At 36.0% G+C, this 27843-nt stretch overlaps 1 protein-coding gene across 1 annotated transcript; it reads right to left on the bottom strand.

The window, feature by feature from the left end:
• Positions 1-710: 710 nt before the first annotated feature.
• On the bottom strand, positions 711-27829 carry NAA15 (N(alpha)-acetyltransferase 15, NatA auxiliary subunit; the record flags this gene model as incomplete). The annotated part of the gene is made up of 19 exons (XM_009582410.1): positions 711-2166; positions 4784-4881; positions 5949-6092; positions 6793-6891; positions 7472-7580; positions 9732-9925; positions 11100-11313; positions 13736-13864; positions 16029-16181; positions 16846-17015; positions 18837-18909; positions 19328-19434; positions 19571-19666; positions 20358-20477; positions 22861-23014; positions 23185-23319; positions 25866-26023; positions 26791-26895; positions 27745-27829. Coding segments are annotated over 19 exons (2544 nt in total), but the record flags the coding sequence as incomplete, so codon positions are not given.
• Between the last annotated feature and the right edge of the window lie 14 nt (positions 27830-27843).

Here is a 27843-nt window from a genome sequence, read left to right on the forward strand (position 1 = left end):
GAGATCTAGTCATAAATACCAGAGTCAATTAAAGGCTCTATAGGTATTTTAGTCCCTAAAAGCCCAGCAGATTAAATATACAAATATAGCAATACAACTTACATTTCCGACATGAACTACTCTGCAAACATACACAAGGATAGTCTAACCATGAAAAGAAAGTGGTGCGGAATATACAAGAAACAAAAAACTGTTCTTCTGACAGTTAGAAAACTACAAACCCCGATAAGTCTTCCTGGATTTCTTAACTGTACGTGTCAATCACTGAATTCCATGATGTGGAAGAGGAAGGCTGTGTATCCACACGACAGATACTCTGTAACTGAACTCCTGCAGCAAAGAAGGCACTCACTTTATAAGCTGTAGTTTATTTTCTGCTCTGTTTTATATGATGAGCCTATAAAAAAAACATTTGAGCTCTTATCTATATTATTAACACAGTAGACTCGTAGACTGAAGCTTGACTTGGAAAATTCAACGTAACATTGGTGGAACTTAAAAGCCAAGTAGTAAAGCATTCTATGTTAATAGGACTTCCCAGACATTCAGTATTTACATATAATGCATTTGCACTTTATACTCAACAACCACCCATCAGCAGTGACATTATTAGCGTAACTGGACAGCACAGTAAGCCAACCCTGAGCTGCACCCTAGTGAACCCATTCATTTTCAAAGTACAACACATATTGGTTTAAATATTCACACAATTGTTTTTCAAAACATTTTATTGCATTATATTTGGTACCTTATGTTTGACAAAGGAAATTACATCTGTAACTGCAGGAATAAGAAGCTGGTCTGTTATTGAAAAAAAATCTTGGGCCCCTTAAAAGTTACAAAGTCTTGGGCTTGCCTGAAACAACTGAGCAAGAAATATATTCTTAGAAATGTAGGGCTTCAAGTATTACAAACCTGTGACACTGTGGAAAAGTTCCAGAGGTATCTAAACTGCAGCACTTTTTTTTTTTTTTTTCTGCATAACGTGAACAAGGCCTGCTGAGGTTTTAAACTATTAGTCTCTTGATCAGTCAAAATGGTAGTCAGGAGTTCTCCTCTTTGCAACTTCAAGCCATAGTATGTTCTCATTGTGTTTTCACTCTATGTGAAAAATGCATGCTATCTTTCTAATTAGTTGGTGCCACATCACAGTGCATTATTTTATTTGGTTCTTGCATTACAGTTTTAAAAAGTTTGGCCAACCTATGCTGATAGGTTCATCTCAAGAACAGCAATGTTGATTCTCCCCACCCCACCCCCCAAGTTTAGTTCAAAGAGAGAGAGTTTTAACTGGTTCCTTCAGTTAAAAACTGTGGTGCAAGAACACCAAACTGATCGTGTACAGTGAATTTCAGAGACACAACAAGCTTATTGAACACACTATGTTTCTTAATTCTGCTCGATATCCGTATGTCCCAGCATCCACAACATAACATGTATGTTGCAGGTTTCTCTGTATATTCTGATTCACATTGCATACTTCCTATGGACAGAATCATCCCCGTATCAAAATCAGTCAGATGCTAAAGCCCCAACAACTCTTTGTGCTCAGTGAAAGAATCCAGTGCTAAAACAGCATTTTTGCTGTCTGAGATAACAGTAATCTCACAAGACAAATTTAAAGTAATATTTCTGCCACACACCTGCTCTGAGGGCTATACGCCTCCAGATTTTATATAAATTAGTTTAAAAACATGGGTAGGTAGGTAAGGAGAAGGGTTTTTTTTCTTCAATTTTAGCAGCTTTTAATTTTTAAGAAACCGAACAACCTATATCCAGTAATATGTTAGATATTTTATATATATACTTTGTCAGCAGGATAAAAAAAAAAAAGTAAAACTATTTGAAGGCAACATTTTTTTTTTCCTTCTGTTCTCTGTGTAAGTTAGAACAATTCAGCAGGTGCGTGACAAAAATATTATACACCAGATATGGTCCAATGTCATTTTTTTCCAATAAAGTTGTTCATATTTCATTGGCCAGTTCTTCAGGTTCTGCAGAACTATCTCCATTAACTGTGATCTTCATATCCTCTTCATATCCAGGGGGCATGAAAGCCAAAGCATAAGGGAAAAGCTTATGACAATTTGCTCTGTAAGTTTCAGATGCTTCTTTACAGTCTCCAAGGCTACCGTCACATAAAGCTTCTAATACCTCCATACAAGTCTAATTAAAGAGAAAAATAAACAAGTGTTATGATTTCTTAAATATTCATCTGAACACTCACAAACCAGAAATACAATACTACAAAGAAAAACTCCAAGTATTGTTCTCAGGTTTCTATCAATATCAAATGACTTTTTTTTTTTTAACTAAACACAGCATGAAATACCAGTGTAGTCTGATTCAAAATACTGCAGCTTAAAAAAGGATTTAAAAACCAGCTAGAAATCTTGACTGAAAATGAAAATACTAATCTGTCACCTGTTCCTTATTTTCCTCAAAAAATTTGATTCTTACTAGTTGGCAACCAGGAACATCAGGCTTACTTGCAACTAAATGTGGTTTTTGGGTTTGTGATGCCCCCAGTCTTGGGATACACGGAACATTTCAGCAATACGTAACATGCATTTGAATTTTAGTGTTCACAAATAAAAACAACGAATCCAGAATATATACTATAATTTCCTAACAATTACTTTTGTGAACGTGCTTTCAGATAGAATTGGAAGAATTGTGGAATGTAATTAAAATGTAAAAATAGCATCAACTGAATAACCATAATTAGATGTGAAAACATTTCTGGTAGGGGGGAAAAAACCCCCGATTTTTACATTTAAGAATGTGTGTCTGTAGGAAGTGTGTCTGTAACTAGTGAATCAAACCAAATTACTCAGATATTATCACATCTTTCAGATATATCTGCAGCTTCATATCCACTTTTGTTCATGATTTAGCAGAGAAAAAGGAGATTTCCTGTTTTTTTCAACTTGCATTCCAAACACGAGAAACCGACCTACCAAGCTTCACTAAAGCGTGGTGCAGCAGATTCATGCCTGCAATGTGCCCTGAGACAGCTGGTCTTTACTAAAATGAAATGTAATAATTTTGATCTCTTTGCAAACGAGAATGTCTTCCAACGAATGCCTAGACTCCTTCGGATTCTCATTTTTAGGGCACTTTCAATTTCCCATCTAAAAGTTCAGTAGAACTCCAACTCTCGCTTTATGTTGGCACCAAGGATGCACAAATTGAACTTGTTCAGTTTTATCACAATGCTGTGTATATCACCTTTATACACTGCTGAGTCAGTAAATGCTTCTTGTAGCCCTACCAAGATAACACCTCTAAAACAACCAAGCATTTTTCGTTACATTTTAATCTTTCCCCAGTCCCAGAATCCCACTCTCAGGCAAAAAACACGGCTACAAGGCAAAAAAAATGCTGTTGAAGGCAATTTAGGTTTTGTTTATTAAATCTATTGATAATCTACCTTGAGCTCTTTAAGATTGCTCAAACAGTAACACAACAAAAAACCCAAACAAGAAAACAGATTATGAAAACTGCTAAACATATACTTAGGATGTAAAAGACATGAGTTTGTGTCCCATAACCAGCTAGAGAAAGGATCTGAATCTTTAACATCCTAAGCAAGTTTACATATCATGGCAAATTGTCTTTTCTTGTCTCTTTTTTCCCCTCAGTTTTGTCCAAAAATTCTACTGTGAACTCAAAATCCTTCCCAATTAAAGTTCTGTTGAACCCAGTATATTTCCAAAAGGATGTTTCTTGGAAAATGCTGATCTTTGCTCACAAAAGAGTAATTTTACTAGAAAGTTCACCAATTTTACTTGCAGTAGATCTAAAAAATTCTTGAGTCCCCAGACATAAAGAGCATAATAAAGAAATAAAGTGCCAGGGAACTGAGAGAAACGAAATGTCCTAAAGTTTGCATAGCCTGCCAAGGAATCTCTCTAATACTTAATTAGATGTGCTGGATACTCTCACAGTGATGCCAAAGAAAACGGTTTGACTGGGATACAGAAATAGTTTAGGAAAGACTAGAAAAAAGAAAGGACATTTTATTCCTTCTCTGCTTTATCAGGTAAGGTTCTACCAGTGTGTGGACATAGAAAGAAAAACACATGTTTATTAATTCTTTATGAGAAACATATGAACATACTAAAAAAAATTACCTTCTCTCGAATACTTTGAATTGCAAGTCAGAACTGACAGCCTTCCCAGATGAAGGTGGGGGAGTGAGGAAAGGGGCACGGTGGCAGTGGCACAGGGAGATTATTCCATGACCACCAGAATGGAGCAGAATTTCGAAATTTGGTAAGCTTTTTACTTAACTACATACTAAGGCCAAAACGTGCATATGCACCTTTTATCAAAACTAGGATCATTCAGACAGCTTGCAGGGGGATGAGTATGGAAAGCTTTCACGGAGTCTGAGCCACTCCTAAGTGAATCTTTTTCTTGTGAACCGTCGCCTGTGTAACAGCTAAAGCTCAGACAGACTACAATCTTTTCTTATTGGGGAGCTTCAGCATCTTTTGCCATGTGAATTCTCTTGTGTTTAATAAGCTTTCCATTACCTGTGGCAATAACATGGTTTCTGCTGCTAGCTAGCTATTTTCATATTACGACAAAACTAAATTAATTTAAATGTGCGGAAAGGACACGAAACGTTTCAGTTCAGATGAATCTGATACCCCTTTCTCTCACATGACAACTCAACCTCCTTACCATAAGACACAGCTTCCTCTTACCTCCATAATTTGCATAAAGCTTCCATAGATATACTAGAACTTGTTTACAATTTCTAAATATCTGTTACCTGAAGATTTCTGTTAATGAGGGATTCATCCAGGGTCATTGCCAGCTCCACTGCCCTTTTCTGACTGGAAGGATCTAAATAGTACATCATTTTGGCAGCTACAGGAGGAAAAATAAGCTTCATCACTCAGTGGACGACCAAAAACGTCTTATAAACAAACATAAAATAGAGATAATATGACTAAGAAGGGATACTGAACTCTACAGTAGTAGTTCAAAATGGAACCACTTGGAGCATCAAAGCTTGACACCTGCGCAAACAGAAAGGCAGCTTTAAGTCTACTATTCAATGCTAGACAAAGCATTAAAACAAATAGGCATTGTCTATACTGCAGGGTAGGAGTACTTTGCAGTGTACCGTGGAATCCCAGGCAGCGAAGATAACAAATCAGACCTGCTGCAACACCCCACAGTTTCCTCCAGCACCACTGCTCACATCTTCACACAGAAACCATGGCACAGAAGAGATGTGCACACAGAGCTCTTGTTATAATATGGTGTCAGGACAGAACAGGACACAGTTCTGAGACCAACGGCACAGATGTAATTGAAGGGACTTGATGTCGGAAAAAATGCAAGAGTAAACTCACTGCTTTTTGTGGCCAGGTCTGAGGCCAGACTGAGCCACAACAGTAATGCCGCTCCCCTGGCTGGTTTACATCCTGTTTCCCATGTGGTACCCACAGTAATACAGGGTCACTATTGACAGATAGTCTTTCGTAACAGGTAAGCAGGACCATCTAAGCTCCTCTGTTAGGCATATTAATAGCTCTGTGTGTTACCTGGCCTGCTGAGCACTCAGCGCATTTCTCTTGGAAGTCAGACTCTTCAAATACATGTATCAAAAAAACTTCCATAGCTTATACGAACTATTTCACAGATGCATTAAATACAGTTACAGTCTTATGATACATTCCAGCATGCATCAGAAATGAAAACAGGGCAGAGAGGTCCAAAAATTTGTATTTTAGCAGCATATAGAAAAAATTAAAGAAAACCACAGACAACCCGGTGGTCGCGTTGTCACAAAAACACAAACCAAGAGAAGAAAAGCATTCCTGATGGGAAGAGTGATTTTTACATCACTGGTGCTGATACTGAGATGCCACTGCTAGATAAGCACAGAAATAAAGAAGCAGGGCAGAAAAAGGATAAAGGCAAAATACCTGATAACCTATGTGGTAGTGAGTCATAATTCTTTTTAAGGAAAGCTTCATTGAAGTTCTTTGGATTAGTTGCTCCAAAAAGCCGATTCATTTCTTGGTTTAACACTGTTCTAACCGCATCAGGCAGATCCTTACTTTCAGATACTGTTGAATTGGAAAAAAGAAGTTAATCGAGGTGAGCACAGGTCATCACAGTAAAATCTACTTTATGCATTTATTTTAGTATTTGTCATGTTTACGTTATTAATATAATTGAAAAAAAAAAATCTCAAAGGAAGATGTATGAAATTCGAAAAGGTAAATAACTGGATCTGGTTGGAAAAAGCTTAACTTGGAAAAAGACAAAGCCTTTTTACTCCAATACACTTTCCCCCCCCTACTGAATAAAATCTATTAGGCTCAAAGATTGAGGTCATACATTCTTAAATGTTTCTAGCCTGTAGCCATCAACAGGAAGGGTGACCTCTGGGGCAAAGGAAGGGAGAGAATCCTTCCAACCTTCTAACAAAAAGGACATAATTCTAAGCCTTCTCCTCACATGCCAACAGAGGCTGCCAGCAGAAAAGCCAGATTCCTCACTCTGCAGTTTCCATTTCTTCACTCACTCACTCTTTCAGGGGTTCACCATACTACTTACAGTCTTAAAAAGACTTACTAATACTTGTTGGAGTAACTACCAAATCTAGCTGCAGTCATAACAAACATACTTAATTTTAGCATGAATCAGTTTTTTAAAAAGCTTTCTAATACATGTATTAAATATTTTGAATTAATTGTGCTAACAGTCTATAAACTAAAAATCCATGACTGTATGCAGATGAAGTCATATCAAACAGATTCATACCACTGCTGAAGAGATGAATCATACACTCATGAAGCCAAGGATGACTAGAATCAATAGCAAAGGCTCTCTTCACAGACTGAAGCATCAGAAGGAACTTTTCTGAAAAAGAAAGTGTTGGCAAATGTTCAAAAACCTGTGGTTCGAACTCACTGCATTATGTTGCAGGAGTATTTAGTGTTTGAAATTAGAATGATCGGATGAGTGTCCTGCACCAGCCATTTTTTCTAACATGCGTTTATTTAACCAGTGAATTAAGCCTGTTAAACTAGTAAGTAAATTTGAACATAGTAAGTTCTTAAAGCATAATATTTAACTGATACAAGAATTCAAAAGTCAAGTATTTCAAAAGACCAGTTCTCATTAGCAACTGTACACCACTTCTTTACAGTGTTCTGCGAACTATAGATACAAACAATAACTATGGCAAATACAAGCTGGGAGAATTATCTACAGTCTCATTGCTTATAGATTTAAACACAGCAAAGAAAGTGGATAATCACCAAGTGTTCAAACTTCAGTTTTTCCACAGACTGCTCATGGCTGGGGTGTCGGTCCAATGAAAAGTTTTATGTCTCGCCAGGGACTGACTCCTCATCTCTCATCAATAATTTCTGCTGAAATCCTAATATACAACTTTATGAACCGCAAATTGCTTGCTTTCATTAGTTTTCTCACCTACCTTTTCGAAAATAAATCTCGAAGGCAAAAAGATGCGTCTCTATTTTGTTCTTCACTAAATTCTTCAGGGGTGTTAAAAATTTAATGGCCTCTTCCAGAGGTGCTTCAACCTACAGATTCAAGGAAGTAACACACAACTAAGTCACAAAGTTTAAACCTAGTAACTCTACAACAACAGAATTAGCTATTTCTGAGTCACATCAGAGAGTTACTCTCATAAGGCAATGCATAAGATGCTTAGAACCTCTTCTGTTACAAATTTTACATCTTTCACTCAATATCAGTGTCTAAACACAGACTGTCAAGTCTAAAAAAATTGCTTTGTGATAGTTACAAATCACATTTTCCTATAGAGATACAAGTCTTTGCCTTCTATGATACATCAGTAGTAATCACAGCTGCACTTGAACCTGCACTGTAACGGGCAGTATGGCTCCCGATGCCAATCTACACACATGGGCCCAAGATGCTGGTAGATGACTACTTTATGCCCATGACAGAGTCTGTTCATGTGAACTTTAGACAGGTTCCTGAAAGCTGCCAGGTCATGGCAATGTTCCCAGCCACGACACTAATAGCAAGCTTGAAGTAACTAGGTATTGATCATGGTCTCCTGATGGTCTTAGCTGGAGTAATCCACTAAATGGACAGCTTTAACATAAACTAATTCTGTGCAAGGATTCTTTACAGACAGATCTCTTGCATCTAGAGGTTAGGGATAATTCGAACAAGAACTGTCTGCTGTCCTTCATATTTACATTTTTATGAACATAAGCTACTTTCTAAGAATCAGGTACAAAATTTAATTGTTGTCTGTCAATAACAATTTAGTAATGTTGAAGCAATACACTTCATTGCAAATAACTGAGTTGAAGACAATGGTGGACACCTTATGGAGTTCCTGCTAACCATATACTACAGCAGTTTTCATTAAAAAATTGCATCATTTATATGTGCTGTTATGAGTTTGCACACATCAGCCACAACTGTGCACTTAAACTATTTGGAACCTATAATAAAACAGATTTCAAAGCTATGCCTTTAATGCCAAAGCTACATATCCAAAGAATTCTAGGTGCAACTGTTTCAGGAAAACTGTTTGCAAGTGACCAACTATGTCAGAAATGGTCTTCTGGCACTAGGAACCAACTGAACTTGGAAGTGTCTGTATCATGATTCTGATATTAAATTTGGAATATAATTAGGGAAGATTTGCCAAAGGAGTGCATTATACAGCTGCAACTATTCCCTATAATCTTGGGGACTGCCTAGATTTTCCTGGGATATCCCATGATGTCCCTCTACTCCACCACTCCATTTCAATACATGCCATCACGACCACTTCAGTCTTAACTAGCACTGCAATTAGAGTGCTGCTTCTTGCAACCAGTGAGCTGAACAATGGGAATACCGACAATATTCTTAAATGACTAGTCAGGTTTTTTAAGTCACTTGCTTCCTGCCTACAGAGTGAAGTTCACTGTCTCAGCTTTCAAATATCATCCCCTCAAGAGCCAATAATACTCATTATATGCGTAATGTGAAAATACCGAATGCCTATCAGTACTTGGACACTATACTACTATTACTATAAATTAATTTTTCCAGTTCCTATGTATTTTTTCATTATCTTTCCCCACATTTTTCAAGTGTTTTCCTACTCCTTCCAGGTACAACTTTTAGCACAAGAATAGTCTGCTGGGTCACCTCCCCTTTATATATCTTTACAGTTCTTAATCCAGATCTCAAAATCTATCTCAGTCTAGTCTACTGCTATTTCCAAACAACTTCTTTACCCTCCCCCCCCAATTCAAAACAAATGCTGTTAAAGCATTCAGTGTTTCAATGTCTCCTCTTTCACAGGTTGTCTATGCTTAATAAATAAAAAATATTATGGGACATAAAGAGTGAATGATAATCACCTTACATACAGAATAGAAAGACTTCCATCCGATCAACTAGAAATAGGGTATAATCAACAAGTTAGTGCAATACACACATGAAGATAATTCCACCTGTAGCAAATGTCTACGACTTCAATCGCTGCCTTTGAGAACTAGGCACAAAAGCTGTGATTTCATCACATTACTGACAGTATATCCAACAAACTATTCCTAGAAAAGAATTCTTTAAAAATGCCACCTGTGAAAAGAAGCTATACAAAAAATAAACAAGTTATCTGAATGACTTTCAAATTGTATGTGTGCTCACTGCAACTTTTCTAGAAATTTGTATGACTTTATTATTACATTAGTAAGCACCTTTGCCAATTTCTCAGGGATAAGTTCTTCTTTCGGTCCTCCGATTTCTTCATCATCATCATCTTTCTTCTTTTTCTGATTCCTCTGTTGCTTCTCTTTCTCAGCATTCTTCTTCTCCTCCTCCAGCTGTGCTTTCTTCTGAGCTCTTCTCTGCTTATTTCGTAACTTCTTTAGCTCCTTGTCAGACATATTTGCTGTACACACGCAAAGGGCAAAACCAGACAACATTGATGTCTAATATTAACAGTCTCAATCAGTTGCCAGATACCATCATCTTCTTTAAACCGTATCTACTAACTAGTAATGCTGCCATTACATTTGTAAAAGCTTATTTACCATCGATAGATTATTTTACAGTCTACGCTGCTGCTTCATAATTCACGAATTTCTTTGAGAAATCAGGGCAATAGGAATTAGAACAATAGTATAACATGCTGAAGGCGGGACAAAATAATTACTGCATGACTCTACACATCCAGTGCCAGGAGTAAAAGTGCACACCAATACACATTGATTTATTCCTTAGGCATTACACAACACAAGTTATGTTTAATGTAGTAATTAAATGGTCTAACAAAAATAAGGTAAAATAGTCGCACTTTGGCATAGACAGTTCTATCTTTGCTTTTAATGCCCTACAGACATCTTACGTTTGATTCGTATTCAGATCCTCTCCTTCCTCCAATTAAAACATGGAGAATTTAAAACACATCAGAAAGTGGCTACAAGAAATTCTATTACACTTCTACTTGTCTTAATTTGACCCCGAAGCCATACAAATGAACTGAGATGAGAAATATTAAAACTTGACAAATTCCTCTTGAAGGATTCAATAGCCTCTGTTCATACCATTTGAGGTGCCCCAAGCCATAATCACTTAAGTTGCTCTCCAATCAAGAGATGAGAGGGAAAAAAGAAGAAATTCATGGATTTAAACACTATTTTTACATCAGAAGCAACAGATGATAAAATTTAAGTTGCTACCTAGTCAAATTTTTGCATCCTGATAAAATCCTAGAAAGATAGAGCTACCACCAAGCACACCTGCTTCAATCTGTTATTACATGGCTCAACAACCCTGAGAATTCCATGTTTTCTGAGCCATTTCATACCACAAACATGTTTTTATATAAGAATTACAACCGTCACTACAAAAACCATCACTGTTCTATAATAACCAAAATAAAAACATGTATTAGTTTAACTTTCAGTAGAACATCTACTTTTACATGCAGGCCAAGTTACAATTTGCCTACTTTAAGTTGTGACAAAACTCTTATTTTTGGCTACTACAGTTGGCAACTATAAGAATAAAATATCCACTAATTAGCAAAACTGCATATTTAATAAATCCTGAGGGTTGAATACCTGTATCAGCCTCGTGTTCTTTATTTTCATCTGTTAAGGGATTATCATGAAGTTTCAAATATATCTCTATGGCAATTCGTGCTGCTTTGAAGTAGAAAGGATGTTGTCGAAGTACATCTTCTAGTTTTAACAAGTCCACATAAGACCTAAGGGTAATCTTCCTCATACAGTAAGTGTGAAAGTCAAACTGGTCATCCGTGATTTCTACAAAATGCTAACACAACGTAACATAACGTTATTTAGCAAGTATTAACACTCAGATACTAACCTCGACTTTTTTAATACACTTTCCCCAAAGAAGTAATTTAGTAAAAGCCTGCTGTTTGACAAATACGCCCTTACTTTCAGAAATGTGAGTTAACAAAACCCTCCAAAAATAAAGTCATGGTGAAAAGAACTGAAGGCAATCTTAGGTCAGAACCAAAATTCACCCATTTCACAATCTCTGAACAGTAACTACCCCCTGATAATTTGCAGTTTAAGGGACAAAGGTTCTCCATTTGTTGTACTTAAACAGCACTTGAAGAATTTTTCTTCTATGAACTCCTCTAATTTTTTCAGTCAAAAGTATAATTTTGACTTCCATTACTGTGGCAATGAATTCCACACTTAAATCACATATGGTGTGAGAAAGTACTTCCTTTTGTTCAAGATCTGCTTTCCTCATTGTCACCTGATGTCCCCTTGTTTTTGTTTGAGAAGCAGTGAAAAGTCATTCCCCTCTTCAACATTTCCATGTACTTACGACCTCATACAACTTCATCCTAAACTCAAAGTTGTTGCTCGTCAAAGCTGAGGATAAAATAGTAAGTGTGACAAGCTAATCGCAATCTCTTCATGTCAAAGTTACTCCATGGCACGTATTTTACCAGCACGTTTTTAAGGAGGTGTGATATTCAGATGTAAACAGTACAACAGATTTATAGAAAGGAAGAAAAGTACTACTTCTCTAATCACTTAATTCCCAACACTATTCTTTTGACTGCTGCTCCACACCAACAAAACAGAAGTTTTTGCAGCACTGTCTATAATGGTTCCAGGATTTCTTTCCCGAGCAGCAATAATTCATGTAAGACCTTTTACTACTTATGCATAGGCAAAGAATTCTTCTTGTCCCTCCTTCACCGACTACACTGTTGAACATCACATTTCATGTGCCATTTTATCATTTAGTATTGAGACAGTGCAATTGTTGTCCTTGCACTATTCACTCTCTTTCTGTGATCATTTATTGCTATATGAAACAATGGAGACCCTAGAGAGACACCTTAGTAACCTCCATGATAAACTCCTTTTCTTGTAAAAGCTGATTATTTTCTCCTAATCTGTTTTCCCAGCCATGAACCAGCTATTAAATCCATGAGATCAACTTCCCTTCTTTTTCTGAGACAGTTTAGATCCTTTACGGTGTGAAGGATGACATCAAAAGTGTTTCTGAAATCCAGAACACATTTTATCAACTAGACTGCCTTAAGCATAACTGGCACTTCCAAAAGATTTAAGAGGCACTGCTTTTTCTTACAAAATATTTGTTGATGGTTTCTGAATACAACATATTTGTCTGACTTATTTCTGATCTTTACTACACCTTCAATCAATTATTCCAATAAATAAATTAAACATGGTGACTTAGGCCGCCCTAAAAAACATTTCTAAGGAATTGAGTCAGCTCTTCATTTGCTGACCTCTTCTGGTACCCAAGACAATTTACAAGACTAATAGTTTCTTATACAAATCTTTTTAAAACGATTTTACACAATTTTATTTAAAGGATTTGTGTGAACAGAGTATGGTCCTGGAGAATCACTTTGTTTATTTGTTCTAAACCGAGAATCTTCCACAGACTAGTCCTCTCTGCAGAAAACCATCAGTGTTGAAATCTCCTTAAGCCTCTCTATTTGCAAGAGGCATAGCTTCCTACTAAGTTCTCCTCTTCGAGCGCTTCATTTACACCTTCAGCTGTCTGGTCTTTTTTCTAGATCCTAATGTGCTTAAAAAAACCCAATTTTTTTTTTTTTTTTTTTTTTTTTTTAAAGAAGGATTGCATCCAAATTTTTTTTGTTCGCCTTACCATGAATCTGCATTTAATGTCCAAGTATCCCCCCTTTTTGGATACAATTTCTACTTTAAGAAGTCTTTATATTTCTAATAGCTTCTTTTAAACTGTAGCTTTTTTTTAAAGGAGAAGATATTTAATATTTTTGATGGTTTTTTACATTTATGTTCTCCCTCTGAAATACAGTGGCTTAACAATAACCAAGGTGACATCTTTCCTTTACTTCAAAGCTGGGCTTGTGAGTTCAGCCGTGTTCTTTTTGGACTTAAAGTACACATACTCTTGGTTTGTACCCAAATACCTACTTTTATGTACCCTGCCAAAACCAAGATTATTTCTGAGAGCTTTCTGTTCTTTCCTGGATCTTCAAATGACTTTATAGAATCTCTTTATAATACACAGTTTACAATGGCATTTTTAGGAGGAAATGTAATTTAATCAACTTGCCAGTAGCCAACATGAAACGAAATCTCTCCTAAAGCTACATGAAGTATACTCTTACTGCTCAGAAAGAAAACTTATCAGCACAGTAAGCTTCAGCTAGTGTTTTCCAACCTAGGCAGTTTAACTAGATACATACTCTCTCAATTTCATGGCATTTCTTAAGTGCTTCTCCGAATTTGTTCATTGCTTTGTAAGCTTGCGCACATTCTGTCTGAAACCACATGCACTGCATTTCATTCAAGTTCTCTACTGCCGAGGTTCCTTCCTAAAAGCAAAAACAGCATTATAAAAAAAAAAGTCAGTCTCATTCAATTTGTTAACTGCCATTTCTTTTATCTTGTTCTAATTAAAAGCACAAATAAAAAGGCTATCAAAAGAATGCTAAATTTCCAAACTGGAGTCCTGAAAGTCAGAAATGCCACAATTAAGATGGACTTGCTTTGTTCATTAAGCAATAAAAAAAGAAGAGTCAAATATACACAATGAATAGCCAGGTAGTGATCATTTAACTGTGACAGTTCCTCATCTTTAGGATAGGAGAGACATTCATTCAGTGTTTTTAATATTGTGTGCACAAATAACACATTGCAGCATGAAGAAAAATGGCAGAAAAGCTCTAGCATGTGGCATGACACTGACACCTGTGGGATATTTTTTAAAATTTTTTTTTAACTAAAACTGCCATCTGTGTCTTCCAGAGATCTGCTGATTGAGCTAAGAGTAGTAACTGACAGCAGTAATAGGTTATTTCTTATGTGATCAGTACCCGAGAGCAGTGGCAAAGCGAAAGGAATACTGGTAGCTTTGACACCTTCTGATTAAAAAAAAAAGAGACTGCAGTTATCTTTCAAATCTGGTATTTATATATACTTGCATAGATCTGTAGAACTTATCATATGCCTTTCAAGCTTAATGTCAAAATCAGCTACTTGGGGTGGATGCAGCCATTCTGACTTTACTCTGATCTTGCAAAAACCAGGTTATTCAAGAATCGGCCAAGAGCCAAAGCTGGGAAAACGACAGATAATATTCAAATAGAAGGGTAAGGAGAATGCCTCAAACGTGAGAGAAAGGCAGTCTTCAAACCAGTCTGATTTAGGCAGCTAAAAATCAGAAAAATTGTTAGTTCCATTTTCATTATGCTTAATTTAGGTCTTCTTTAATTATTGTTTGTTAATTAAGAAGCTTGTATTTGAGCACTAGACATAAGATCAAAAGGAGATGAAAAAGATTACACAGAGCAACATCATCAAATTATATTTTTAAAGTTCAGTTTTGGGCAACTGGTATGCTTGCTTTTTTGACATCTTCTTAAAGCTGCTTAAGGCACTGAGAGATGTCAATTAACCTAGATTCATAGCAGTTTTGCATCAAACACTCCACATAAAGCTACTGAGCTTATATAAAACAGAACTTCTCCTCCCTCCGTGTTTGCCTGCACACAGCCTCCATTTCAGAAAAATCTTTCAGCTTTCCCCCCTATAAATACCCCCCTGTTCAACCTACCTTACTCCAGGTTTTTCCTGCTCTTCAAGAGAGAAGAGAAAAATGGGACAACAAAAAAAAAGGATTACTTCTGCAGGTAGGTCCCAACAGCTTGTTGCCTGCCTCCCACTGACAACACATAAATGATATTGCCAGTATTCTAAAACTATCATTTGCCAAATATTCCAGAAGGACTACATTGAGCTGTTTTGACTTTTGTTTATGAAAGAATAACAGCAAGAGAAGTCAATTTAAAAAGTAACTAACCTGTGAGATCATCAAACCTATCAAATAGGTTACTGCAGGGACAAAACCTGATGCATGAAATTAGGAATCTGCATAATGCAAACTTTTTATGCCAGCTAATTGGTCATGGGTAAGCAACCACAAAAAAAAAAGAAAAAAAAAGATACAATAGGCAGCTTTCCTTCATTACTGTTAAACATGGCCTTAGGGACGAAAGCTTGTTCACAAAAGGAAGACATCTCAGAAAGACTCTCATCTAGTAGCCACACAGAAATTTTATTACAAGAGAAGTCTGAGTTCTCTAACTTACTACTGTTAGGGGGAAGAAAAAAAAAAAAAAGAAAAAAAAAAGAGACATGGGCAACTTTATCAGATCTTTCAAGGATCCTATAGAATCAGCATTAAACCCAAAGACTTCTCCGAAAATTATTTTTTCGAAGTAGTTATCTCTAAAACAGACATGCTGTACAAATGATCAAATCCAAGCTTTAGAGTTTTGACTTTAGAGTTTTCATGCTTATCCAAGATTAACTCAAACCCTGATATTAACTACCATTACTGAAGCAAGCAATCATAGTTGCTCTGAAACAGAACTTAAGGATTATAGTAAAGGTGAGTGGAAAAGTTAACACAAAAAGTTATTTCACAAGGGATTAGGCCCACATTATTCAAAAGAGCTATAATTAAATGCAACAAACCCTTGTAAACTTAGAACACATTTCTTCTGCTTCTTTAATGGAGTTTGCTTTCAACATATATTTTGCACATTTGGAGTTGATAAATCTGTCTGCTGTGTCCAAAGCCTGAGCCTCATCCATCCACCTTGCAGCTTCTTTAATATTTCCAGCATGCTTAAAGAGATAGAAATTCAAGTTAGATTCAGTAATGCATGTTTCACCCGCTCAATGTTTAATTGTAATAAGGTTTTTTTAGACATTTTTTAATAAGTAGCTTTCTTCAGGAAAGCAACAGACCTTTAAAGAAAAAAGCAGAAAAACTACTTTTCCTTATTATGGAATTACAGGTCTTTTGGCACTAGACGTTCTTCCTGAAAATGGTTAAAGGACACTTTGGATAATCCCAATCTGATACAACACCATAGTGTAGTTAAGAAATTCTTTTCAAGTTAAAAAAAATGGGGGGCAGGATAAGAACAGGTGGAAGACATTTAAAACATCAACTGAATTTATTAGTGTGATTTTTAATATGAAAAATATAATTGTAAACTGAGAATTCACATTTTGCAGTATACTTGTCCTTTACTGACTTAAAAATCTTCATAGGGGCTTATTCATACGCACTAAAAAACCCAAGTAGCCAAACAATACCCTTATCTAGAAACTCACTAAAATTCACTAAGTAATTTTCCATGGATTATCCACATGTCTTGCTTAATACAAGCTTAACATTTTAATGTTCACATCAAAAACACTACAGGAAAGTATAAGCATATGTAAAAGTCTTCCATCATAACAAACAAATAACCTCTGGTCACTAACAACAAGCCAAACTTACCTTATAGATTTTTGCCTTCACAAGGAAGAGTTCTATCAAAGTGGGAGTACTTTCTATAGCAGCATTTATATATTCTAGAGCCAGGGATGGCTGTCCAATTTTATCATAATGTTGAGCCAAATAATACTGGACCCAGAGTAAAGTGGTTGGAGGTTCTTCTTTACCATCATCTGGAGGGAGAAAATGGAGGGATTTGTTTTGTTCAGTTTATTAAAACATGCCAGAAGCAGAATGCTATAAATATAGCCACTGAAGTTAATTCTGACTCTGTATCACAGAGTCACAACAGACCTGGGAGTGTTTTCAGACACCTGGGTCCAGGTAAGTCCATTAACTTTTAAGTCTATGTTTTGACAAGACCTGAGCATATACTGTTGCCTTCTCTGGAAGGTTTTAAGGGAAAGGAAAAGTGAGTTAGTGGGTCAGAAGGGAGTTGCATTTTGTTCCAACTAGTTCCTTAATGCAGCTTAGTGCATGATATAGAGTTTTTATTTAAAACTGTTTTAGATGAAGGGTATAGCAAAGAGTCCTGCTAAACACAAATGTTGCACTGTAACAATGTGAAGGATTTCAGTACATTGAGCATCTACGTGTTTTCAACCCATAGACTTGAGTATTTTAAAATAAAACAGGCTCTCTGTTCCAAACCTTGGCTTTAAAAAGATTTTCTATTTCTACCTTTGACAAATTTATCGTCACTGTTGGCCTAAAAGTATCCTGGAAAACATTCCTATACACAAGTCAGTTTTGAAAGTTAGAGCGCTCTGTTTGAAATCCAAACTACTACCAAAATCTTAAAAGCTCATTTCACTGCTCAATTTTGACTATGAAGCATAGCACCTTGCAGGGGGAAAAAAACCAAAGGGGTGTGGGGGCTCTAGTCCTGCCAAAAGGTTCTGGTTCTTCACTTCATGGTATAACTTAACCATGCAATTATATGCATTTGTTCATTTTAAGGTAGCAAAAAATTGCTTATTTGAATGAAATTTAATATCAATGCAAATATGGAATTGAACTGAAATAACAGTAAGCCATTTCCTTAAACCAGAAAAGCACAAATGTGTTTGAAAGGCTTGGACGAATTCAAAACAGGTATTGAATGGCTATATCGTAGCCTATAACATTAAATTCAAGGGAAAAGCGTAACAGGCAACTTAGATGACAATTTCATAACAAAATATTGCATTAATGTTTCTGCAAAGCAGGGAAATAACTGGTTACAACTTCAATAAAAATATCGTTAATAATTAGGATTATCCTGTAAAGTTTTAACATATATTGTCATTCATGCTATCTTGATTATTACACCATTATAATCCATCTACCAAAATTTCAGGACTATCCTCTACTGATATTCTATGCAGAAAATTTTTTTCTTGGAGATTTTCTGTTAAAAGCAGTTGGGCAAATGACTAAAAAACCATCATAAAGCTACCAGAAAGGAAACTATGAAGGCTGGATTCAATACATGTTGAACCATACCTCACAACAAAACAGTTGTCAGTCAAAACCTGGAAAATGTTTTTTTTAACTCTCAAACAAAACTCCCAAGAACACAAAACGCAGCCCCCACGAAAAGCTCCAAAATCCCCTCCCCCTGAAGACTGTGTAATCAGTATCTATGCCTTTTTATTTGACATTTCTGCAATTAAAGATTTAACATAGCTTTCAAATTTCAGTTTCCTGGACGATGATAAACTTAAGCCTTGAAAATAGAATACTTGAACCAAAACCGCAAAGAGATGATCAAATTTGTGGATACAGCAGAACTTTTAGAACAAGTGACTAGATTTTGAGCATAGACTTTATAGTTGACAGCTTAAATCCATTCTAAGGATGGCTATGGTTCAGTTCTATGTTAAGGGCGAAAAAAAAGGAAAAAACCCATCATCTCCATTTCTTCACTCCCCACTGATTCCCTGCCTCTGAATGGCCACATAATGCTTACACCAGGCACTACTTTCATGAAGTATGCCAGTCTTAGCACTCACCATTTGGGTTAAATAACCTGCAGCTTCTTAGAGAGGTTTCATAACCTATCACGAGCTCTTCTATGATTGCCACCTACACATGCAAGACAAGACAAGGGGAAAAAAAAAAAATCTGTGGGCAAGATGGTATTTTATTTCAACTTGAACTACTCGGTGTTACCCGAACTAGTTATTTTTGGTAAGAGAATTCTGGTATATCCTGAATTACAATACTTACGGGAATGCACTCAATTTCTCTTCTTTTTAACAAATTAAAACCAAGCCTCCCTCGGTTAACACTTAGGCAGCTTACAATTAAGTAAATCTTAGTTTTCTACATTTACCAACTTTGCACAAGGCTATGTATGCTTGTACTTGATCTTTTCTAGATATACTAGGCCATAATATACAACAGTGCTGATGGAGTGAGCACTGAAAAAAAAAGTTTATTCATCTCTTTAACGCATCACAGCTAAAAGGTAGATCATGTAAAAAGTGCGGGAAAAACCTACCTTCTCCTTGTCTTTATATAATGACCTCAAAGTATTGAAGACTGGTGGGCAACCTTTGCTGAAATTCATCCTTAGAAACTTGTCCAGACATTCCTTAAACTTTTCACCTTGAGAGGAAAAAGACCTGTTGATTTTGTTTTACCACACATTACTTGTCAATTGCAGACTGTTTATGCTCTTAAAATATTAGTATCTAAGAAACATGAGTGTTGATCATTACCTGCTCAGCAAAAATGCACTTACCCGACAAAAAGTTTAATGGTAATCTTCTTGGAACTAGTCCCCTTGGGTATTTAGTCCAGGCCTCTTCATAGATCTTTAGCCTCTCCATCATATTAGCTGGAACAGAATTTTACAGTTTACTTTTTCCTTCCTTTTTGGCAAGAAGGGAAGAGGGGGCAGGGAGGGTTTTGTATCTGGTTAAAAAAAGAATCAGAATATATAGCAACTAATGGCTATATACTTCCTAAAGAACACTAATTTCCATTTTATTCTTTTTAAAACTGCCGTACTAAATTACTTCAGCTATTCAGTATCAGTATTGGTAAATTCCTCTTCCAGCAGTGGAAGACTAACTGCTTATCTCTCATCTTAAAAAGAGTTCCTGCCTTATCGCTGTGCTAAAATCTTGAACAAAGAAAACCATTCAGGAGAATCATGCCTGTTTTTCCAAAACCTGTATTACCTAAAACAGAAGATTAAGATAACAGACAGTTAAAGAAAAATTCTAAATCAAAACTATCTTCTAAAAAATAAATTCTCTTCTTTCAACCACGCACAAAGATTACTGCATTTTTTTGTTGTTTTGGTTTTAAATAAGACACAGTAACAACAATACAAGAAATACTTCCAGCCTTTCTTAAAAAAATCATTATGACAGTATGTACACACTATGACTAAAAAGCAAAACTTAAATGGGGACGTTTTTAAATAATAGTTTTACTATTTAAAGCAATATAAGTTTTCAATAAATATATAAATTCCAAATATGCATGAACAGCTTATTTACTACAACATAACAAACCATTACCTGGTTTAAGTGCCTTTTCTAGGCCTTTGTAGTAGGCCCAGTTTTCAGGATTTCTTTCTTGCAGTCCTTTGTAGACTTCAACTGCTTCTTCAAGTCTGCCAAGCTGAAGCAGGAGTTCTCCTGTGTGAAATCCAAGAAGTTTTAAATTAAGGGAACAAGATACTGAAGCAGTGTAATATTAATCACTCTACAGTAAAAGATTAGATAATCCTTAAGTCCATGTAGATTCTAATTTCTTAGAAAAAATTATCACAGTGGCATCACAAACTAGCTGACAGATATGCTTTTACTTTGACAATAGGTGCAATTACAATAAGATTCTACAACTCAGCCAGTAACTCTTAAAACTTACTTGAAAATTTAATGTTAAAAGCAAGATGCACGTGTTTTTTTTCCTCACTTACTGAAGTGACTGGTTACTTTAAGCGCAGTTTTTACTACAGAAGGCAATTAAAAGCAGTACACGGTATTTCATCTATATAGCATCTTGAATACCAAATTGAAATTGCAGAGCTGCAAATAAAAGAATGGTTCTTCAGTCTGGTATTTCATAAACTAACTTCAATATTTTAAATCAAGCCATTGATCCGATTAATGAATTCTTAAGATTTTGCAAGCAAGTTTCCTTTTAATGATACTTCATTACAAGATACAACTGTTAAAAGTAAAGTCTAGATCTAACAACTGCATAGAGCATCTTTGCTGATGCTGGAGTTGGAACAAAAGTCAATTTCCCATTTCACAATGGGAAACCATATTTTACCATAGCTTTGCTATTGGCAAATGTTAGGCACTAAAGGATTACATACCAGAGGTGATACAGTGTCATTCTAGATTAAGGTAAGATTTTCTCATCTGGTTTCACGAGGAAAATGTGAGTCAGCACTACCTCTCTTCTTCCCTATGTCACTCAACTGACACGTAATTTTGTCAAGAGATGCTGCTTCTCACAGATAGGATAACTTGAGGACTACATGCAGTATCTAATGCCAGGGAAAATATCAATAGTTCACTCGCTGAGAATGACAGAATCTGGAAAATAAACCTAACTTCTTTCTCGGAGGTGAAAGTTATAATTTTTGTCTAATGGTGGCAAATGCCAATACTATTTTCAGTGTTTCTCAGTTGTACTTCATTCACAATAGCTTTTGCACATGCACTTAAACTTCGTGGACAACACTCATTTATTAGCAGGCTTTTCTGTAGTATGCACAGCAACTAAGCTAGACCTACCAAAACAACAGGAGCTGTGCCCAAAAAATTAATCAATTGTACCCTGTTGAAAATGCAGAGGCTGCAAAGAATATTTCCGTCCTTTTTTCTGGCAGCTTGCTAGAAGGTTGTGTGTTTTGTTTTGGGTTGGTGGGTTTTTTGTTGTTGTTGGGTTTTTTTTGTGAAGTTCTATTTGAAAATCCTATTTCAGTACCAGCCTCGGACCTTCATCAAAAACTTAAGAACACAGAGTATGTCAAAATATCTTTCAGATAAAAGATAAGTCATAAAAAAACCCACCCCCACCCCAAAAACCAAAACTCCCACTACTATGTCTGAAAAATGGTCTGTGATAGTGTAATCCCTATATCCATTTCCATTTATATAAAACCCAAGTAACATTCAGCAACAGTGGAGTCACCTGCAATCACTTTCCTTCAGGAAGTACCACACACATTCCGTAACACTGTCACTACTCAATTCCTAGGTTATTTTTGCAAGACAGTGAGATTACCATTACCAGGAATAGGGAGCTGGCTACAACATCTACATGACTAATATTATAGTAAAAAGATTTCTTCTCTTTGCTTCAAGCAATCATCCAAATAGATTCTAGTGTGGGCCATGGACAAACAGTATCTTCGATAGATTGGAAGTTTCACAGGAGGACTGTACAAGCATCAAGCAGCAGAGGAACAAAGCATGCTTTGAAAAAGTGCACCTGTTAATAGAGCTCTAAGAATGAACTTCTATCCCTCTACAATTCCAGTTATGGAATATAAGATACAGTATTATATTGCTCTGTTATAATATTATACATTAGAATTATAGTAATACAACAACAGAAGCCTACGTTAGGTTGGCCAGCTAAAGAGCCTACTTCCATACACTGCAAGAGTGACTGAGTATAATTAAAAGCCAAAGATGATTCTGCCCTTTCAGCAAGTGGTCTCCCTGTCAGGACCATTATCAAAGCTATAATAGCATGGGTCTGGGTACCCTACCCAAACAGAATTTCAGGACATCAATTCAGGATCATCTGTCTGAAACGCTCATCAGCTCAAAAGTTTCAGAACAGTACGTCTGTACTCTACTGATGTCTTATCAACCTGGGAGAAGAGTATGATAGGCACCGAATGGCTGCAAGACAAGCAGTCCTTTACCACAGCAGAATTAAATAAATTAATCTAAAAACAAATCAAAGATGAAGTTCCAAAAGATGGGAAAAGCTGACAGTACAGGCATTCCGTTGTATACTATGCATTTAAATGTACCTTCAAAAAGTAATTACCTTTCGTTTCTTCAACAGCCAGTTTATCACAGATCTGCTTTTCGTAGGTACAAAGATGCTCCAAGGCTTCTTTATATAGTCCTGCTTCCCGGAGGACTTGATTTTGATACAGCAGCAGTTCGCTGTACTCATAGTCCACTTTATCAGGTGATGTCTACATAGGAAAGTGAGACACATGAGAAAGTTCAGCCTTCTAGAACGCATTTGGGATTTAATTCATTTGACTAAAGAAACTGCATAAAGTTTTCACATCATGAAAGGAAGCAGTGTTTTATTTTTGGCTTAAGCAACAATCCATACAGGAATTTCATGTTTTCCTCTTACCTGCTGTGTCTTCCTAAATTCCTCTAAAATTTTTGCTGCCATTTCATAGTCTTCCAGCAGATGGTAAGCAATAGCATAACCAATCCATGATGCTCGCTGTGCAGGTCGGAGCTGAAGCAACTGGTATCTTGTTTCCTGCAAAAAAGTAGCTACTAATTTTCCGGACTTTATTCTGATGCTCTGTAGAATCCATTATGCAATACTCTGTCTTCAGTATTCTAATATTTAAGGAATGTCACTAAAAATTAGTTTTCTATACGCAAATGTTTTTTTTTTGAACCAAAAAAAAGAATAAACTTTAAAACACGACGATGGTCTTGACTCAATAAAAAAAAAACCCCACACAAAATAACATGTCATGTCCAACTGAATACTGATGAGTCAGACTAACTTGTTAATGTGTGACACACATGCTTTTCCTGTCTTACCACTCATGAACAGAATGCAATTAAGGATACTTTGGTTTGAAATGCAGGAACATTTACTATATACTGGTTTTCAAATTCACCTTGGAAGTACATATGTATTAAATCATTACAAGTGTTGTTAGGCAAAATAGGTCATGCAAGTGCATCCCTATTCTTCGGCAAGAAGATAATTACAGCTGGAAGATGCCACAGATTTGCTTGGTAACATGCTGTTTTAATCTGAGGGAAAAGTTATTACTTGTTTTGTTACAGACTCCTGAAAGGTATCTTCAAGTAATTTAAAATAAAGGAAAAAAGTTACTACCTAATGAAAAAGCCCAAACAGTCAGAAGTAGGGGTTAACAAATAACTAAAACCAGTTACAGCAGTTTGACTAGAATGAAGATCATTCAAATCATTATAAAGTAGGAGAGGGTGGAAGTTAAAGTGAAGGAAAAAAACCCCACAACCTTATTCCCAGTTTTGAGAGCAAATTCAAATTCTTCAGAAATTAGCATATGATCAGTCATGAACTACTGGCTTCTAAGCATGTTAACATTTAATCCTTAATACATTCTATAACCACGTGTTCCTTGTATGTTTAGCAATTATGCATTTGTATTCACATTTATCCAGAGGCCAAGAGAACATTTGCAAATGAATTTTGGCACCTATGCTAAGTTTTGGCTATCTTGTCTCAGGCAAGAGAAGAGTCAAATTTCTAAATTACTAATATGAAAAAAACAGTGATTAAGAAATGTCCTAACTTGGGAATAAGTTCACTGAGGACCTATGTTAGCTGACAGCGCCACACGGCTCTGAGAACAAAAATTGTTCTTGGCATACTAACATTATCTTAATTTGAAAAAGAAATAATCTATGAAGAGACCAACTAATGTGTTTTAACAACCACAACTTTAAAGGTGCAAGGAAAACCTGAAAAAAAGTATTATCCGAAGTCTCTCAGGTAAAAATCTCAAGGATTTTTTTTTTGCAGAAAAAAGGAGTATCTTACTACACCAGACTACATCAGCTGAAAACCAGACAAGTTTCCAGGCACAAAAATGTAATTTGGGAGAAACTAAGGGTTTTTTTCCAATTAATTAATGTTTGAATTATAAAAACTTGGGGTCACCATTGTCATCTTTCCCTGGATGGCACCGTCAGAAACAAACAAATCTTCTATAGTCACTGTTCTGTCTAATCCTAAGTGAGCCATACATTGATCGTGGGCAGCAACTATGTCTTAGCCTGAACCACATAAACATCTCTGCAGTATCATACTATGCTGCTACTTTTTAAGAAGTGAAGGTATTAGCAAGCTAGACATCAGCTTGCAATTCAAGACGATAGGGGGAAAAAAAAAAAAAATCAACTACATTAGGAGTAGCATTTATAAAGAAGACAATAGAAAGTTTGTATTTCTCTTTACAGAAGTATCACAGCCGTGACACTACCACCTCGTAATGGTTGGTTAGCATGAAAAAACATCTCATATGGCAAATATAGACAACTGACGTAAGGCAGCAAGTAACTGGGTGCTGCAGTAACAGGCAGAAAGAGGGTTCCAATTTAAGTGACCAAACTGCGTTCAGCTTTACTACAAAATAAACAGAAGAAAACCAAGATAGTAATATAAACATTTTGAGTATTAAATCAAGAAAAAAGAGGAATATTCAAGAGTTCTGATCCACAATCTTACAGCTCACAGGAAACGTAAGGAAATATTTGGACCCAAAGGAGCTGTCACCAATGCCCAGGTTGGCTGGGAAGCAAAATATGATGTTTTATGCAGCATACTGCTTGCTTTGTATTGTTACCCACTGCCAAGAGAAAACTGGTGGCCATTGATTTAAAGGAGGAGGGATATATGGTAAAAAGTTATTAAAAAATAGAAACTCCTTCGCCTGAATAACAATCATCTTCTGAACACATTGCCTTTTACCTGCAACAAGAAAATAATAAAAAGACTGGGATTGTCTACAGCTGGATTATACAGCATTAAAAAAAAAAAAGGCAAACAATTCTGCACTGAGCTGAAAAAGAATCATTCTGAGCTGAAAAAGAATCATTTAGTACGCCATTAAATCTGTATACTTTACAGAAATTACTCAGTAGCATGTCTGCTTTTACTTTCATAAAGTATTGAGTAGCACATAGTTTTAACACTCTGGATCTAACCCTGTATTTTTTTTTTTTAAGTGTCATTAAACAATCTGCCACCTTTGCTGCAGTTCCCTAGAAGTTGATAATAAATGCAGTATTTATACCTACCCTGTAACCTTCAAGATCCCTCATTTGAATCTGTAGCAGAGAAAGATCTCTCAAGATTTGAAGATTGTCTTTGTCCCATTTCAGTGCATTTCTATAGCATTTGATAGCTTCGTCATACTTCTTGTCTGACCTCTGAAGAAGGCCATAGACATGCCAACCTGGAAAACCCTGTTAAGGATTCTGCTGAATTTGAGCAGGGAGAAAACAGATCCAACATGGCAGTGACAGAACAGTTGGTAAAAAGCTCTTAAGCCATTTTATAAACGGACAATAACATTATTACAATCATCACAATTCTTTTCCTCAGCTGTACAAAGAAACTGCTTGCAAACTGAAGACAGAGAACTGTTTGCCAGTTATATGTATAGGGTACATCTCCTGTAAACTGTACTTTTTGTGTACTGCAAATATATCCTGTAATAATATCCTGTAAACTGTACTTTTTGCGTACTGGGGGAGGAAATCAAGTAATAGGATCTCTGAAAAGACTATCAGGCTTACTCAAACAGATTTTTGAGGAAGGGCTTATATTAGACAACTGAAGTGCTTGCACTTCCTGCGTTCTAAGTATATGACAGGTCCTTATCAATGTAATGGCAACTATTAATGTTTTTAAAAGCAAACCACATGCTTAAATGCCTAGTTTAGCCCACAAGTTTAGAGTTGAAGCTTAATGACAAAAAAATATACAATGCAAGCGAGAAAAGTATTTGAGCTAACTGTGACTACAAGGATAGCTGCAAAGAATTTGCCCTTTGGATAGCTTAAACAAAATATTCTTATGTATTGGAAACAAACTTTAAAATTCTGAACTTCCAGTTTGAAGCCTAATGGTACTGGCTTTTGTTCCAATTCTATAAATCAAGTAGTTGTAGAAATAAACTTTTTCCATTCATAAGTGAAAGCCCTATTTCAAAAAGGATACAGACATGACTCTTCAAGTCATTCCTTAGGCCTCTACGCACAAGTTCATAAGCTTCCTCTTTCTTCCCTAGACAGTTTAATGTTAATCCTTTCATTGCCAAGGTTTCTAAAAAAAAAAAAAATTTAAGATTAAGTAAGTATCAGTTATTCATTTTCATAGGTTTTTAAGCTTAATGCAACTTTAGACTCAGTTAGCAGCATCAAGATTTTGCATTCTTTTTTCACATGGCAGATTATTCACTTAAGTGTATCATACACAACAATAAACTTTATGCATTACTTCCACCAGAAAGTGAAGCAGTGTTTTATTTTAAAGGCACTAAAACCTGTCTGCTCTACAAACATTTTGGAAAGAGATATTTCTTTGCTGTAAAGGAGCATTATAACTACTCAAGTATTTATTCACAACACTGAGACTTCCACACATCCACCCATGCCAAACTAGTTGGCAGAGAAAAAGAAACATTTCTGGACAGTGGAAAGAAACTCTCAACACAGTAGTAAGAACCGACTGAAAATACAGCAAGGGACACAAACACCTTTTTCTTCTTTTACAATAAGACTACTCCTTCAGCAAAAGTAGCACACCACAGAGCTGACAGATGTATAGTGCTGACCAATATTAAATCTCTTCCTTTTGTCTTTCACTTCTACATGAGTGAATAATAATTTCCCCTGAAAAGTGATTTAAGCATACTTGTATTAAGAAACTTGCACCATGCTATAATGAATATTAGACTTGCAGCATAAAGATAACTACGGGTAAGACCAGTCTTTAAAATTACAAACCTTACCAACAATAAGTGCTTAACATGGTGCAGGTTTCTGGACGCTCTTACTGCTTTATGGGCAAAAGGTTAACAATAAAGTGCTATAAATATTGATAAAAATTACAAATTCTACTCTATCCTAAAGTATAGGGGAAGAAGAGAGCACATGCCATTTGAAAACTTACCTCCATGTTCTGCAAACTTTGGGTTAGAAAGGATCTGTTTACAGAACTTCAGCCCATTTCTATACTGCTTATGTTCATAACACCTCTGTTGAAGAAGAA

The sequence above is a fragment of the Fulmarus glacialis genome, unplaced genomic scaffold (genome assembly GCF_000690835.1).
Source record: "Fulmarus glacialis isolate BGI_N327 unplaced genomic scaffold, ASM69083v1 scaffold14417, whole genome shotgun sequence".
Lineage (NCBI taxonomy): Eukaryota > Metazoa > Chordata > Aves > Procellariiformes > Procellariidae > Fulmarus > Fulmarus glacialis.